Genomic DNA, 15,624 nt, shown 5'->3' with positions numbered 1-15,624 from the left:
GAAGAGTGTCCGGGAAGAAAACCAAATTGGCCTTTGCGTCCTCCCTCCCATGTCGACCCATTGATAGAAATCATGTCATCATGATGTCGCCAAGCTTTCAAGTACTTTTATATCAGTACATTTTCTACCTTCTATTACAAGCCATAGGCTATGTTCGCACATCAAAAATGGAGAAAAGGCGGCCGATTTTGATATTTAAAATAACGTCCATTTTTGCCACGATTTAACTGACTGCAATGGCAATGCACTGAAGTTAATGGGAAGACAGACGGCCAATGCACACAATGCATTGAATAACGAAGGTTTTTACCGCAGACGTGAAAATAATGAACATGATCATTATTTTCGGACAGCTTTTGCAAACAGCGTTTTTTATTAGTTGTTCACACACAGTTTTTCTTTTTCCACCATTCTTCCTCCTTTTATACTATTAGGGTACTATTAGGGTACGTTATTACTTTCATTTAAATAACTGAACACAGCATCAAATCTGCCCCATCAAATCTGCTGTGGATCTGCTGCAGATCTGCTGCGGATCCTGTAGGTGTGAACGCACCCTTAAACTCAATGGAATTTTCAATTAAGACACATCCAATGACCAATTAGTAACCCCAAACTAGAAAAATGTACTAACAGCCATCATTGCACTAAGGGAAAGCCCGATAGCTGAATGACGTCTGTTATTTTAGACTCAAAATAACAGAAGTCATTTTAAACGGAGCTAAAAGACGTTTTGTGAACATAGCCTTACTATGATGTAAGAGCAAGTTGTTGTCCAAATGTTATGTCCCGTAAAGGCTAAACTCATTTAACATGGTTGAAAACTTTATAAAATGTAATTGTCAAAATGATAGCTGTTTTTATTTAACAGTTGCTATTATTTATTTAAAAAAACAAAACAAAAAAAAAAAGGTCCTTATTTTCTGTTAAATGATAGCAGGCCAATAAAAACAATTGTCACATTGATTGCATGTAAATAGCCTCAAAATGGAAGACCCTCAACTACATATATCCCGTAATCTGATCTCTAACTTTTAAAAAGAAAATTTGCAGCAGATTTCAACTATATTCTGCTTATAAAACACCTGCTAGAACAAGGCATAAAGTAGGCTTGCCTATTAAATTGGGAACAGTGTACCTTTGACTAGTTCTTTGTTCACAATCATTTCCATTGAATGTTTTTTTTGTGTCAGGACTCATGTTAACCATGGCTACAACGGTATATCATTCCATTATACTTACGCTGACAAACAGGTGGTTTGCCTGCATTACTCCATGATCCGTCTTCTTGACATACTGCTGTTGATTGTTGACTAGATTGTAATCTGTAGCCTTCATTACATTCATATATCACTTTGCTTCCTAAAGTAAACTCATTTCCAGACACTGAGCCATTTCCAGGTGGCTGAGCAATTCCGCAGGATATAGCTGAAAACATAAATAAAAGCTGAGCGTTTTATGCATTATGTTTTTGGAAAATATACATAAATTTAAATATTATTAGATGTTTAACGCTTTGAGACTGCAATATACTTGCTGATAAAATCAGCAGCACCGAGAGGTGTTCAGTTCATATGTAATTAAATTTAAAGGTCATTTAGGCAGGATAGCTGTTAAAGGCAGTAATATTTTAGTATGTTGACTATTTATGGTTTTCTTTCCATATAACAAATGATAAGTGGCAGGCTATGCTAATGCACTTTACTTATTCTCCTTTTTTTTATCCCAGTTTGGGAAATGCATTTAAAACTCCCTGTTATTTATAGACAGTTTGTTGCTCCTACACACCGATGAATAGTAGCTGAAAAGAGACAAAATTCCTTGAATTTAACTATACTGCCTAAAAAAAAATTGTTATATTTTAAATCATTGCACCAATTTTTTTTCATTAATATTTTAAATTGGAATTATCAGTAGGTTAGACATATCTAAGCTTTCTAAGGAGGGATGCTGAGGAGGAAGGTATGTCTCTTACCTTCCTCCTCTGGGCTGGTCCCGCATTGTTAGTCGGACTAATGTAAGCTCCGGCGCACTGTTAGGAGCACTGCCAGGTCATCGGCCCGCTCCTTCTAATGATAATCAATGGAGCAGGCAGATCGGATAACGCGGCAGTGCTCCTAACAGTGCTCCGGAGTGAAGATTACTCTGAATAATGCTGCATTTACACGGAGCGATAATTCACCCAATCGATTTTGAAGCAACTATTTGGTTTTTATAATGATCAGCGTTTAGACAAATAAATCGTTAGAAAATTGTTATAGCGATCGTTTTAGGATCGCTTAAACATCTCACACATAGGGTGAATCGGTGAAAGACTGTTTACACAAAGTGATCTGCAAATTTTTAGCCAACAACGATTTGAGAACATGTTGAAAGATCAAAATGAACGATTTCACGCTCGTCGCTTGATCGTTCGCTGTGTTAACATGAGCTGATTACCGCTCAAATGGGATCATTATCACGAAAATGCGAACCATAATCGTTCCATGTAAATGCAGAATTACAGTGGGGGACTAGCACCAAGGAGGAAGGTAACACACATACCTTCCTTCTCAGTGTCCTGGGTGCAATAAGGCAAATGTAACCTGCTGATACCTTTAAGACTATGTGGACACATCCTATTTTGGTCAGTATTCCTTTCAGTATTTGTTACCACAATCAGGAGTGGCATTGACAGGGCAAAACTATGATGTATTTCCGTTAGATTTTCCATTATAATTTTGCCCTTTCAGTTCCACTCTGGGATTTGGTTGAAAGAAGACTGACGGAAATATTATGTGTGAACACAGCCTAAAACTCTTAGTTTTTTTCAGCCAAAGAGGAGGAGCATACTTTGTTTCTCGATGAACTGCAAGGATAATTCAACAGCGAGGGTGTGACAAGCTAAACGAATGTGACTTACAAATTTTCACTAGACACAGTTTCCATAAACAGGCGAGTGAGGGATGGTACATTTTCTTGACCTATTGATCTGATCTGACATGTGTAGTACATCTCTTATGTGTCCCCATCTGTTGCAAATTCAGTCCAACTAAACTAAAACCGAAATTCATGAACATGAAAGTTTTCTACTTTTCCAAAACATCATGGTAAGTTACAAAAACAATAAGGTTTTTTTTTTGGTATGAACATAATGACAATGGTTGGCAGCACAGTGGCTCAGTGGTTATCAAAGTTGGTTAGCATTCACTGGTGTGAATAGTCCTATCTAATCTATCTATTTATTATAATATACTCTAAGTATGCACAGGGCAGGTCTGTCAGATCAAGAGCTACAGATACTTATGGACATTCTGTCCACTTATATAGGCGATCAGGGGCGGATTAACTTTACCATAGGCCCCGGGCTGTTCACAAAGCCTGGGCCCCCCCACCTCACTGCAACTATGGCGGCACTAGCCTTGCATTTATAGTACATTATAGATAATGTCATGATGTCCTGATTTGTGCAAAATTGCCATAAAAAACTATGATTTTTTGCAAATCATGGCGGAAGTGTATCCAGAAGACAGTACACCACTGAAAGTATAAGTCTTTTGGGTGGTCATGGGCCCCCCAGGAGCTCAGGGCCCCGGGCTGCCGCCCGAAACGCCCCTATTATAATCCACTACTGTAGGTGATACAGTACTTTGAAGCAAGCATACTTTTTTTCTTTTTATATCTATATACCTATATAAAAATACCCTTACTGTCAGGAATGTGCAGCCTGGTAGCCTGGTGTAAACTGGGCCTGTTTCCTGTTTTATGCTTTTGTGTGACACACCCGATTGCTTTTCAGCTTCCGGCAATGCAAGAGTTACACTGAACTCTGCTAGCCTTGATTGCCCCACCTGAGCTAGTCTGTTTGGTTGACGTGTTTCTCTGCCTGTCTGCAACCTGGAGGATCAGAGCGCCGGTCAAATGGGGATCCGGACCGGGCTCTTGAGCCTCATAAAAGAAAGCTGAGCAAGACACACAGTGCTGGCTATTAAGGTTCATACCCTGAACCCAACTCCCCCTGTCTACTCCTGCAATCCCCGTCCCTAATCCCTTTGCTCTTTTGACCTGTTATCTGACCTTCCGCCTGACCTCTGACTATCCAATTGTTACCTGATTTTGTACCGCGTTGCCCGTTTGGTTTGGACTTTGGCTTGTCGAGTTCCCTTTATGTTTGTTTGTATGTCTTGTTTTGTGTAACACCTATACTAGTGCAAAAACCGCCTGGTTGTCTGCGAGTACCTAGGGCCGTTTGAAACAAGTAGGTAGGGACAGTGGGTGGGCTCAGCATCAGGGCTTACTGTCGTGTCTTTTCCCTACCTCCCCTGTCCTGACACTTACACTATTTATAAGTGTGTTAATTAACATTCCTTTGTGTTCCTCGAGCTTTTTGATTTTTTTTTTCACGTTATCATCATAAAATGGGTGTTCAAGTCTTTTCTGCACTTTCCATTTCTGTTTCCTATTCACAGTATTTAGCCCAAAATTTGCAAAACTATAATTTTGGAAGCATACTCTAACATTAGCTCTGATTTACAAAGGCACATTTTATTAAGTGGAAGACGATTTGAAAATCCCTTTCAATTAGTGTGAATGTTCAAGTATTTCCTTCTAAGTACATGTGAAATAATTGACAGGCTGAGAATAATGTTACCTGGCTCATAGATCATCTTAAACAATTAATTATTTCCTGCGCACAGTTTAATGCTGCTGTAACCAGTATTTTTTACCATACGTAAAAAGAATAAAAAGAAAAAAAAAATCCCTATAATAAATCATGTTATGTTCTGCAAACATGTAACAAAACACAAATATTTTTTGAAGCTACTTTAAATCGGTAGTTTTGGATTTGCAGTAACAATAGCAGTTAAACATGCGCTTTACTCTTCTTACAACATGTTTAGCTAAAACTTTGCATAGATAACGTTTACTGTATAATTTATCTAGTCTGAAAGATAATGATCCAGACTTTCAGACTCTTATATTTTGGGCAAAAGACGTCTAAAACTACCTTAAATTGCTTCGTGGTCTAAGATTTTCAGGGTGTAATTATCCTAGATTTCAACGTATCAGTAATTGTTCATAACATTTGGACTATTTTTCTTATGTGCAAAACTTTCAGGATTGACATCTACCAAGTTCTGACATTTCAGCAATTATATTCACAGAACCACGCAATGTCTGAGACATTTGCTATCTTTTCCTTTTTTTCTGGCATTCTTTCACTATTGGTGCCAACCCCGAAAGGCAGGAGACTTTCAGTAGAGTAAGGGTGGTATTACACGGGCCGATGGGGGCCTGATAATACATGTAAATGAGCGCTGATCTGCTAGATCAGCGCTCGTTTACTGGGCCTATTATATGGCCCGATAATCGTTTAACAAGGGCTGCATGGACATTGTTACCAATGTCTTTGCAGCCCTTGTTTAAACTGTATACATACCTATCCAGGCTGCAGGGCTCCTCTTCCTCTGTGCTTCTCCCCGAATCCTGTGCGCTCCAGCTTCACAGCGGCTTGTCTCAGCCAATCACTGGCTGCGGCGGTCCCGGCCTGTGATTGGCCGAGCGGCCTGTCAGCTGAGACAAGCCGCTGTGAAGCTGGAGTGTGCAGGACCCGGGGAGAAGCACAGGGGAAGAGGAGCCCTGCAACCTGGATAGGTAATGTATTCTCCTTTGCATATCGTCTTCTTTGCCGCGCACTGCAATTACACGTAGCGGTGTGCGGTCGGCGCCCGACGATTATAGGTCAGAACCTATATCAACAATCAGCCGATGACAACGATCACTGCGGCACTAACAAACTTTATGCAGGAATAACTTCCATTCCATCACACGGTAATGGATACAAACAGATTTTCTATGATCGTTTCACGCTACTCATGCTTCTTCTCTGCCATGTTGGCCTTGTTGATGGCCAAGAGAAAGCGAGTAGAGTGAAACGATCGTAGACAATATGTTTGTACCGTGGGATGGAATCAAGTTGTTCCTGCATGAAGTTCGTGAGTGCTGCAACTTTTTTCTATTTTTACACTTGATGTGAATGCTTTTCAAGGTCTGTAGAGCACCACATATGCTGGGAACCCAAGTGAGCAAGAGTGGGAGCAGATAAACATTGTTGCCTATTTGATATTGCCAGGACGGACTTGTGTGATTACTGTCAGTATAGAGTTAGGGTCCTATTACACTGGATGAATACCATGCAAAAAATCATAATATTGTTAAAATGTAAATGATATTCGCCTGAATGCAGGCAACGATCTAAAAATCGTTTGTGTGCCGTTGATTGTATATTTTGAGCTGAACCTAAAAACATTGTTAATCATTCGCTGTAATTCCACATTCGTTCACTAATTGTCCCCTAATCGTTCAGTGTAATTCCACATAGTTCATTCATTCTTGCAAACATTAATGATCTAACAACTATCATTCTGTGTAATATGGTAAGCAATTTCAGGTGGTTTTCATATCATTAAAAGTTGCTTTGCCTAATAGGACTCTTTGTCTTCTTGATTGGTTTGCTTTGTAATAAATCCCCATTATCTGTTTGTTTTAATTTCTAACATAAAAGCAGTGAGGGTGCTAAACATAAGTGGAATATAAGTGATGCTGATTAGTGAAGTAATAGTAGTAATAATAATAGTGAATACATAAATAATAATAAAAAAAAAAATCTTAATAACGAGGTGCAAAATACCCAGCTCTCTGAAAGTCCTGTGAAAACTTTTCTGCTCAAGCACTCAAAAAATTATTTCAATGTTTACTAAATAAATACATAAAAAAATAAATTAATAATAATAATAATAATAATAATAATAATAATACTTTGTTGTTTTTGCTGTTGTTGTAAGGCCAAGGGGGCAATGTGGGGTGGGGGTGTGTAGAAGTGGTTTACTGAAATAATTGCATACTGTACTTTTATCTCTTCCTCTTGCTTCTAAGTTGAATACTCATTGCAGGTGACAGGTCCTGCACCAAGCACTCAAAGACAGCGTGCAGGGGATCAGTGGGGGTCTAGGACTAGAGTATGTATTTTTTTCCCTCCCTGCTTAGTACCAAATTATTTTTTAATTACAAACATAGGAATACCCCTTTAAGCCTCCACCGCTAGGTACTAAGTTATGCAATCACATTGAATGTCCTTGTTTACCTCTTTACACTGACCTTTGTACTAATTTATATCAATAATTTACATACTACTATTGTAGGTTAAAAAAAAAAAAAAGCACTTCAAGTCAAAAAATTGTATTTGATATCCATTACTTACCCTTACATATAGGTGCTGGTGAATCCCATTCATGCATTCCATTGGGTTTTCGAATGCAGGTTGTATTTCTGCTCCCAATCATTTGATATCCTGGCTTGCAAAAATAGAAAACCTTTGATCCAACCTCTATGCCTGTCTTGTTTAGAATGCCACCGTTATTTATCACTGCATTTAGACTGCAGTAGGCCGCTGGAAAATAACATCATCATTTAGAGAATGCTAGAGAATAATAACATACTCGGATATGGGATTTGCTATCGGCCACCAGATATAACAGACACTGCAGAAAATGTATTAATGAGGCAAATGGAAGAGGTAAGAAACGACAATGAGGTCATTATAATGGTGGACTATTGGACTTCATATTAACCAACATTCCTAATACAATAAGTAATGTACAGGGTTGGTTGGGACAAGGGAAACCTAGGAAATAATGACCCACTATATGGCCCACTATATTCTAAAGTGTATCGCAGCCCCTGACTCCTGACTGGATGTCGAGGGAGAGAAGGGTCGGGAATGTTGGATTTTAAAAGCTTGATTCTATTTTTTCAAAAAGTTAAACCGCCACCAGAGCTGTCTGTTAGCAGTATACTGCTTCTTTTTCCATAGAGAACAGATAAAAACCTTATTTGTGTAGAACATTTATCTGTATAAAAGATCAGGAAAGATACAGTAGCTGACTTTCAGCTTACAGCTATTGAAAGTGCATGGCCACCTCAAAGTTATAACTGTCACCCCCCTGTGGATAAGCCCAGCTGTCTGCAAAATGTATTATTTATATAATTTTTTTTTATCATTTATTTCTTAAATTATAGGTAATATTTATTTATTATTACAGTACTATTTATTATATGTAATATTTATTATTATAGTATTATTTATTATATTTATTATTGCTAGTAATAAAATATATGTGGAAATACCTTTTAAAGTGGTCTCAGTGTCCTTATTAATTTACAATCTATCAGATCACTTGCTGGGGAGAGTGTCACTGAGGAGGGGCTTTTCTGGCTTTGTGCGAAATCACACTGCCCTGTTGACACATTAGTCTGGTATGTCATCCATCTCAGATTGAAATTTTGCACAGTTGACATGGAGTACCATAGGGGTCAGTTTTAGGCAAGATTCTCTTTAATCTATCTTAAAATGACCTGGTGGAGGCATCGCACAGTAAAGTGGTTATTACAAAAATAGGTCAGGTCACTGATACAAATAGATCTGGATAGTTTGGAGGCTTAGGCTGAGAAGTGACAGATTAGCTTTAACACTGATAAATGTAAGGTTATGCACATGGGGAAGGAAAATCTATGCCAAGATTGCTTACTTAATGAGAAAACACTAACTGAGACTGACATGGAAAAGGACATAGGGATTTTAATTAACAGTAAACTACAGAAACCAGTATTAGGCAGCTAGTCAGATAGCTCATGGGATACGGCATACACTTTTGGGCACAGGTGAACAAGAAAGACAAAATAGAGCCTGAGCAGGTTCAAAAGTAGTCAACCAAAGTAATGAATTCAAAAAGTGGATTAGAATACCCAGAAAGATCACCAAATTAGGGTTATAGAAATTAGAATATAGTATAGAGGGTAGAGATGAGTGAATCACTCGGAAATTAGTTTCGCAAAGTTCACGAATATTCGCGAATTGCATACAAACAAATTTCATTACAAATTAAATGTTTGTGAGTTCGTACGAACATGGCGCTATTTGCCTGTGTTCGCTAATATTAACAATTTGTTCGATGATCGGAATGGTTATAACAAACATTTTCGAACATGCAAACGTTTTTCTTGTGATGTACGCAACTGCATAATATTCTCAACTGCGTAATGTTCGCAGCTGCGTAATATTCGCAACTATGTAATATTCTCAACTGTGTAATGTGCGCAACTGCGTAATGTTTGCAACTACGTAATATTTTCAACTGCATAATGTTCGCAACTGTGTAAGTATAAGCTAACATGTGTGTTCGCTATTGCCGCTGCAATTGTTTAGCGAATTTGCGAAGCGAATCTGTCAAATTTGCGAATCAAACGTACAATTCGCTCAGAATCGGAATTCGTCAGTCTCGCTTTGCTCATCTCTAGCTGAGGGACGACTTAATACCGAAGTAAAATATATAACAGCTCAATACACAGACCTTTCCCATGATATATTTATACCAAGCAATTTATATAACTATAACAAGTTCTATATTTATAGGTTTCTACACCAACAACTTGGGATTGTAGGAAAAGTGAGAGCACTTCAAAAGGGACCTGGATGCATTTTGGGAGTGTAAAAGTATTCCAAATAGTTTTCAGATTTTAAAGAAGGATTTATTGATTAAGGGATTGTTGTTATTACTAGATTTTTCTCCCCTAGGACAGGGAAATTGGTTTCTACCTCATGGCAGTTGTTGCCTTCTCCCAGCTCAACACTTCAGAAAAATAGGCTGATATGAATAGTTTTTCTTTCTTTTTCCCCCCTCAGCCTTAGAAACTACTGTATGTTACTTTAAAGGGGTAGTGCGGCAGTAAAGAATTATTCACAGACTAACACACATTACAAAGTTATACAACTTTGTAATGTATGTTATGTCTGTGAATGGCCCCCTTCCCTGTGTCCCACCACCCCCACCCATGTACCCGGAAGTGTGGTGCACTATACTCACCTGTCACGTGCCGACACCTGTCTCTGATCTTCAGCGAGTGACGTCTTCTTCGGGTGGCCGGCATTCGGGACAGTCAGAGCTGTTCGCCGGCGGGACCCTCTGCAGCGTCATCCTAAGCTCAGCCGCGATTGGCTGAGGAGGCAAATAGCGGAAAAAAAGTGTCAAACTCCTAGATGCCAGCGCTGCCTCAGAGGAATCACAGGAACGATGATGGTAATATTTAAAAAGTTTATTTAGAATACGCACAGAGTATTACGCATTTCAGAATACTCTGTGCGTATTCTAAATAAACTTTTTAAATATTACCATCATCGTTCCTGTGATTCCTCTGAGGCAGCTCTGGCATCTAGGAGTTTGACGCTTTTTTTCCGCTATTTGCCTGCACTTCTACGGGCCCCTTTGGGAGCATCCCGGTCTGTCTCTCCCAGCTAGCTGCAGCTTTGAACACAGACGCCAAGTTGAAACAGGACACAGTACCCCACAAAGGGGTGATATGCAACAAGCCCAAGGGGCTTTAAGGTGAGCCTCCATCTACCTTTCCATTTACCCATTGGTACCTACGGTATCACACGAGGCGCTGCCTCCCGCCTTTTTTTTCCTTTATCCTATCTAGCGATTGGCTGAGCATAACTGTGCTCAGCCAATCGCGGCTGAGCACAGTTCTGACGCGGCGGAGGGGGGATGGGCGGTAGCGACTCGGCTGTCCGTCCAAAGATGACGTTTGGCACAAGATGGCGGACGGCCCTCGACACGGATCAGGTAATGTATAACGCACCAACACTTCCGGCTACACGGGTGGGGGTGGTGGGACACGGAGAATGGGGCGATTCACAGACATAACATACATTACAAAGTTGTATAACTTTGTAATGTGTGTTATTCTGTGAATAATTTCTGAGCGCCGCACTACCCCTTTAAGAATAACCGTAATTTGAATGTCATTTTTCAAAAACCAATTGCTGTCAGCAAGCGATTTTAAGAAACTCCGTAATAGGTTTTATGAAGCCAGAGTTGTCTTCTGTACTCAAAAATATGTTTTCCTACCTCCTCCCTCACTTCAGAAGAAGCTTTCTGTGACCATTATGTCCGATGGAGAGGGGAGGGGCCGAGGGGGATGAGTGAGCACAGAGAGGAGAAAAGGCAACCCTGCAAAACACTAAATCCTGCAATCTTCTCTTACCAAGATCCCAGATAACCACTGACCTTTCTGACCTGTATATCCAGCATTTTATGTGCCCAGACAAACTGCAAGCTGTACAGCTGCTTGTCTGCTCTCCCTGTTTTCTCATCCCCCTTGACCCTTCCCCCTCTGTAGGTTATAATAGGTTATATAAACTCTGGGCAGAACCACTTAAAATACCCAGGGAAGGGGTGGAGATTCATGGTCACCTATTGCTGTAGTGACATAACTGCTTTTCTGCACAATCTGTAGCTATACCTTGTATAAACATTCTGGAAAAAGTGGATTCACTTTTCGATATACATATATCTTTTTTTTTTTTTTTTAATAAATCTTCCAGAATTTGTTTAACATTTTGCTCTAGAGGTATACCATGACATAGCACAGAATGCCACAGACACAAAACAAATGTGAGCTAGTAAAATAATTGAAGCACAAATTACATAATGTAATGTACTAACCTGAGTAACGAATCTTGAAGCCTTTTTTATTAGTGGCATGATCTGTTGACCAGCGAAGAAAAATATTATTGCTTTTGCTACTATAATTGTGTTGCAACGTTCCATTGCCACTTAAAGCCACTATAGGAGAGCTTTGTCCAGATGGTCCTTTAGTACACAAAGATAAAATAAAAAAAAAAAAATCTTTTTTTTTTAATGTTTTTATTTCTTTTTATATTTTCTACTAAATATATCTACCATAGGTTTACCAGATTATTCAAAACTGAATGTCATAATAACTAAAAAAAAAATAAAATATATATATATATATTATTATAAAATGGATCCCATGCAGTTTGATGGGAGTTATAACATTATAAAAGCCCGAACTGGCAAAATGTGAAGATTGTGAGCAGGGCTGGCGTCAGCCCCCAGCAAACCTGAGCCAGTGCCAGGATCAACCGATACTGTGGTCCGGCACCTGACTACTGACCACTGACAGTAACTGCTTGTAATGGGTGCTCACAGTTAAATGATGAAGTGCTCTGAATGGTGTGAGGAACTATTGGCTCCTCATTCTGTCAATCACTGTTGTGGCCACAGACAGTATTATGCCTCCTGGTACAAGAGGTCACTCCCCCAGTTCCCCTTCATTGTGAGGTCACTTATGCTCTTGCAGAGCTTAGAGGAAGAGAAGATGCCGTGTGTGAGTGTGGGGGGGGGGGACTACACGGGAGCCAGATTTGTTTTTGGACAACCTAAATAGGGGGCTACCGACGGTGGGATCAATTACTTGGGGGATATTATTTACTTGGGGGGTGGAGAAATATTATTTACTTGGTGTGTGTGTGTGTGTGTGTGGGGGGGGCAATTACTATGGAGAGGATAACTACCAGGAGTGTATTTATATTAATTTTTTTGCTAGGGATTCTTACTACCAGGAGGATTCTTATATGGGGGACAATTGCCCCCTATGATTTGCTGAATTCATCAATTGTATTGTCTGTAAAGCCTGTGAAAAACTGATGTCTACCCCCATATAGTCCCTGTATAGGGGGGGGGGGGCAGTGGTCATAGTATGGTATAGGATTTAATTTATTAACAGTGGGATGGTAATGGACATGGTCATGGTATGGTAGTATTATTTTTCCATTGTATACCGGTATTATTGGTAATATTGGTCCTGGTATACAGTAGAAATACAATGGATGGAATTGTAACAAACCTCATACACATGCTGTAGCTAAAACGCACAATGCAAGGTAATCGACACGGCAGCAGACCTGGAGCCAGGTGCCCAGGGATCACAGCAGTCAGTAGTTTCTGATGTTGTACTGCCACTATGAAATATAGACCCACTAAAGCTCTGCTGCTGAAACCCAGAGCCAGCCCATATTATGAATGATATCTAAAAACTATTTTTTGATGCATACTTATTTTAATCAGTTTATTATGTACCATATTATTGATAATACCTCTTTAGTACATGGCAGTAATATAGTTTTCTGTGTACATTCAGTTTCTTACCATCAAATATTTCAAGTTCATCAAACTGTTTTTCACTTTGAAATGTATCAATAAAAATTGATATAGTGTAGCCTGGTTCCACCTTAATGCTCCATGAACAAGTCTGAGAGTTAAAATAGTTCTCTGGATAGCCTGGACTAAGGATCACCCCAGATGATTCCATGCGGACCTCATTTGCAGGACATTGTGCTACAAAAGATGGCAGAGAAAGAGTGTTAATCATTGTAATGGATGCATCAACCAGTGTGAACTAATAGCACTATACTATTTACCTTTCTACAGCACTAGACTTATGATACCTTTAAAACACACATGCACGATGGCCCAAATTTATTAACCTGTCTAAGACCAATATGTGACTTTTTATCTCATACAGAAACCAATCATAGCTCATTTTGAGAAATTAAAGTTGAGCTGTGATTGGTTGCTATCTGTCTGAGACAAAATCAGACGCATTTTTTTCAAGGGTACTTTTATTGATTGCCCTACAGTATCTATCTTACAATGACCTCAGCTTACAATAATTTATATTGCAATAGTATTGGGGTAGTACTGATCTGTAGTAGGGATGAGCGAACTTTTGAACCTAAAACAAACCTTGCAATAATGGCTGAATAATTGCAGCTACAATAGTGGGAGTGTGATAGGGTATAGTTTCGTTTAGTTGCAGTTGCTATTACAATGAAAAAATGGTAAAATCCAAGTGCAAAAATAGTGAAAAAAAATTGCCAAGGTGTAAGTGATTACATGTGACATAGGACACAAAGTTCCTTGAACCCAGTAGAGTGGAAAACAGACATTTGACAGTGGAACCAGCAGCAGTAATAGTACTGTATTGGCCCCAGTGTGGTGGAGAACAGACAATTGACGGAGGAGGAGGCAGTAGCACTTGATTTCATCCAGCCCAGTATGGTTGAAAAGAGACTATTGGAGGAGGTGGCACCACTTGATTGCACCCAGCGCAGTATGATTGAGAACAGCCTATTTGAGGAGGAGGAGGCAGTACCTGATTTCACCCAGGCCAGTATGATTGAGAACAGACTATTCATGGAGATGGAGGAGGATGTTCAGCCTTGGAGTTTTGGCCTGGGAATCCTCGCTGATGATGTTGTTCACCGCACTTTCAAGAACACGGACGAGTGGGATGATATCGTTGATGCCTGCTCACAGAATCGCGTCTTTAAAAGGGATCAACAATTGGCACGCCATGTTTGAAGAAACCTGTGCATTATTAGGTTTATCACATGTGCATACAAGGTGTATGGCGCAGCCCTCCCTTCTACACTGCAGAGAAAAGGTTCCTCCCTTTGTGGGCTACAACACTTCCCACCGTTAGTTGACCTTGGGTCAGCCATTCATACAGTACATCTACTTCTCCTCCCTGATGGTCCAGAGGAGCTCCTGGCCACTGTGGCTCCATTCACCCAGGCTCACAAAATGGAGGACAGCCTGGGAGCGCCGGGCCTGACATCGTTGGTAAGAGACTGGGGCAGGTTGGACTGCAGTCAAAGCGGTGGATGGTTGGCAGAACTGGCCCCCTAAAGCTCCGGGGAGGTGACAGTGGCAAGCATGAGCTAACTTTCTGGTGGTCTTCTGGGTGAATGTTGACCCAATGGGCAGTATCAGACATGTATTGCCCTTGCCCATAATTAAAGGACCAGACACCAGCACTGGGGTGCACGGTCTTGGACACTAAGAATCCCAATGAGTCGCCAACATTTTTCTACACAACTGCACAGTGATGGGACAGCCGATGGGACTTTTTTTGTTTCTCGGACAGTGATGGGACTTTTTTTGGACTTTTTTTGTTTCTCAGACAGTGATAAGACTTTTTTTTGGACTTTTTTAAAACTTTTTGTTGTTGCGGCTAAACGGGGTTCTCCTTTTTTTTTTAAACCTGATTGTAAAGATATAAACCGATTTTCCCTTAATAAATTGGATAAGCTTGAACACTGAAGTTGCTTTCATGTGTCTTGGTTAATACTCACAGACAGCTGTCACATTACATTTTTGATTAGGCAGCACTGAGGAGGAGACTGAGGAGTCTGAGGAGACAAATTTAAGGTCTCACCCTAACAGGGGTGACGCCACACATCTTGATATTCACAGAAAACCAGAATACAAGGGATTATAGGAGTAATAATCCCTTGTATCCTGGTCTATTCTGTGAAAAAAGTACAATTTTGCGTCGCGGTTGTTATTTTTACCAGATTCGTAACGAACGACACCGAACCAAAATTTTTCCAAAGTTCGTAACGAATCTGGTTCGTAACCATTTGGTTCGCTCATCCCTAATCTGTAGTGCATTCCAGTTACTTACACTATTCATTGGTAACTCCCTTTGGATCACCCATTACATTAAAGGGGTATTCCAAGAAAAATTAACTTGTCCCCTATCCACAGGATAGGGACAAGTAAGGGATCACAGGGGTTCCGACCTTAGTACCAACCACTGTTCTCCATATCGGGCCCCTGCTTTTGTGTTATGAATAGAGGGCACGGCACATGACCTGCGTCTCTATTCATTCCCATTGACGTGAGGAAAAGAGATAAGTAAGCCGAAAGAGAGCTGCAC

At 40.0% G+C, this 15,624-nt stretch overlaps 1 protein-coding gene across 1 annotated transcript in view; it reads right to left on the bottom strand.

The window, feature by feature from the left end:
- The window catches only part of CSMD1 (CUB and Sushi multiple domains 1), a 946,348-nt gene that overhangs the window by 95,159 nt on the left and 835,565 nt on the right, over nucleotides 1-15,624 (bottom strand). Inside the window, exons 47-50 of the mRNA XM_069973446.1 lie at nucleotides 13,050-13,238; nucleotides 11,544-11,690; nucleotides 7,241-7,429; nucleotides 1,243-1,428 (exon numbers count right to left, since the gene is read on the bottom strand). Coding sequence (XP_069829547.1) covers nucleotides 1,243-1,428; nucleotides 7,241-7,429; nucleotides 11,544-11,690; nucleotides 13,050-13,238 — 711 coding nt within the window. The remainder of the gene's footprint in view (nucleotides 1-1,242; nucleotides 1,429-7,240; nucleotides 7,430-11,543; nucleotides 11,691-13,049; nucleotides 13,239-15,624) is intronic.

Source organism: Dendropsophus ebraccatus, chromosome 6 (assembly GCF_027789765.1).
Source record: "Dendropsophus ebraccatus isolate aDenEbr1 chromosome 6, aDenEbr1.pat, whole genome shotgun sequence".
Classification (NCBI taxonomy): domain Eukaryota; kingdom Metazoa; phylum Chordata; class Amphibia; order Anura; family Hylidae; genus Dendropsophus; species Dendropsophus ebraccatus.
This window is presented reverse-complemented; position numbering and strand designations above follow the sequence as displayed.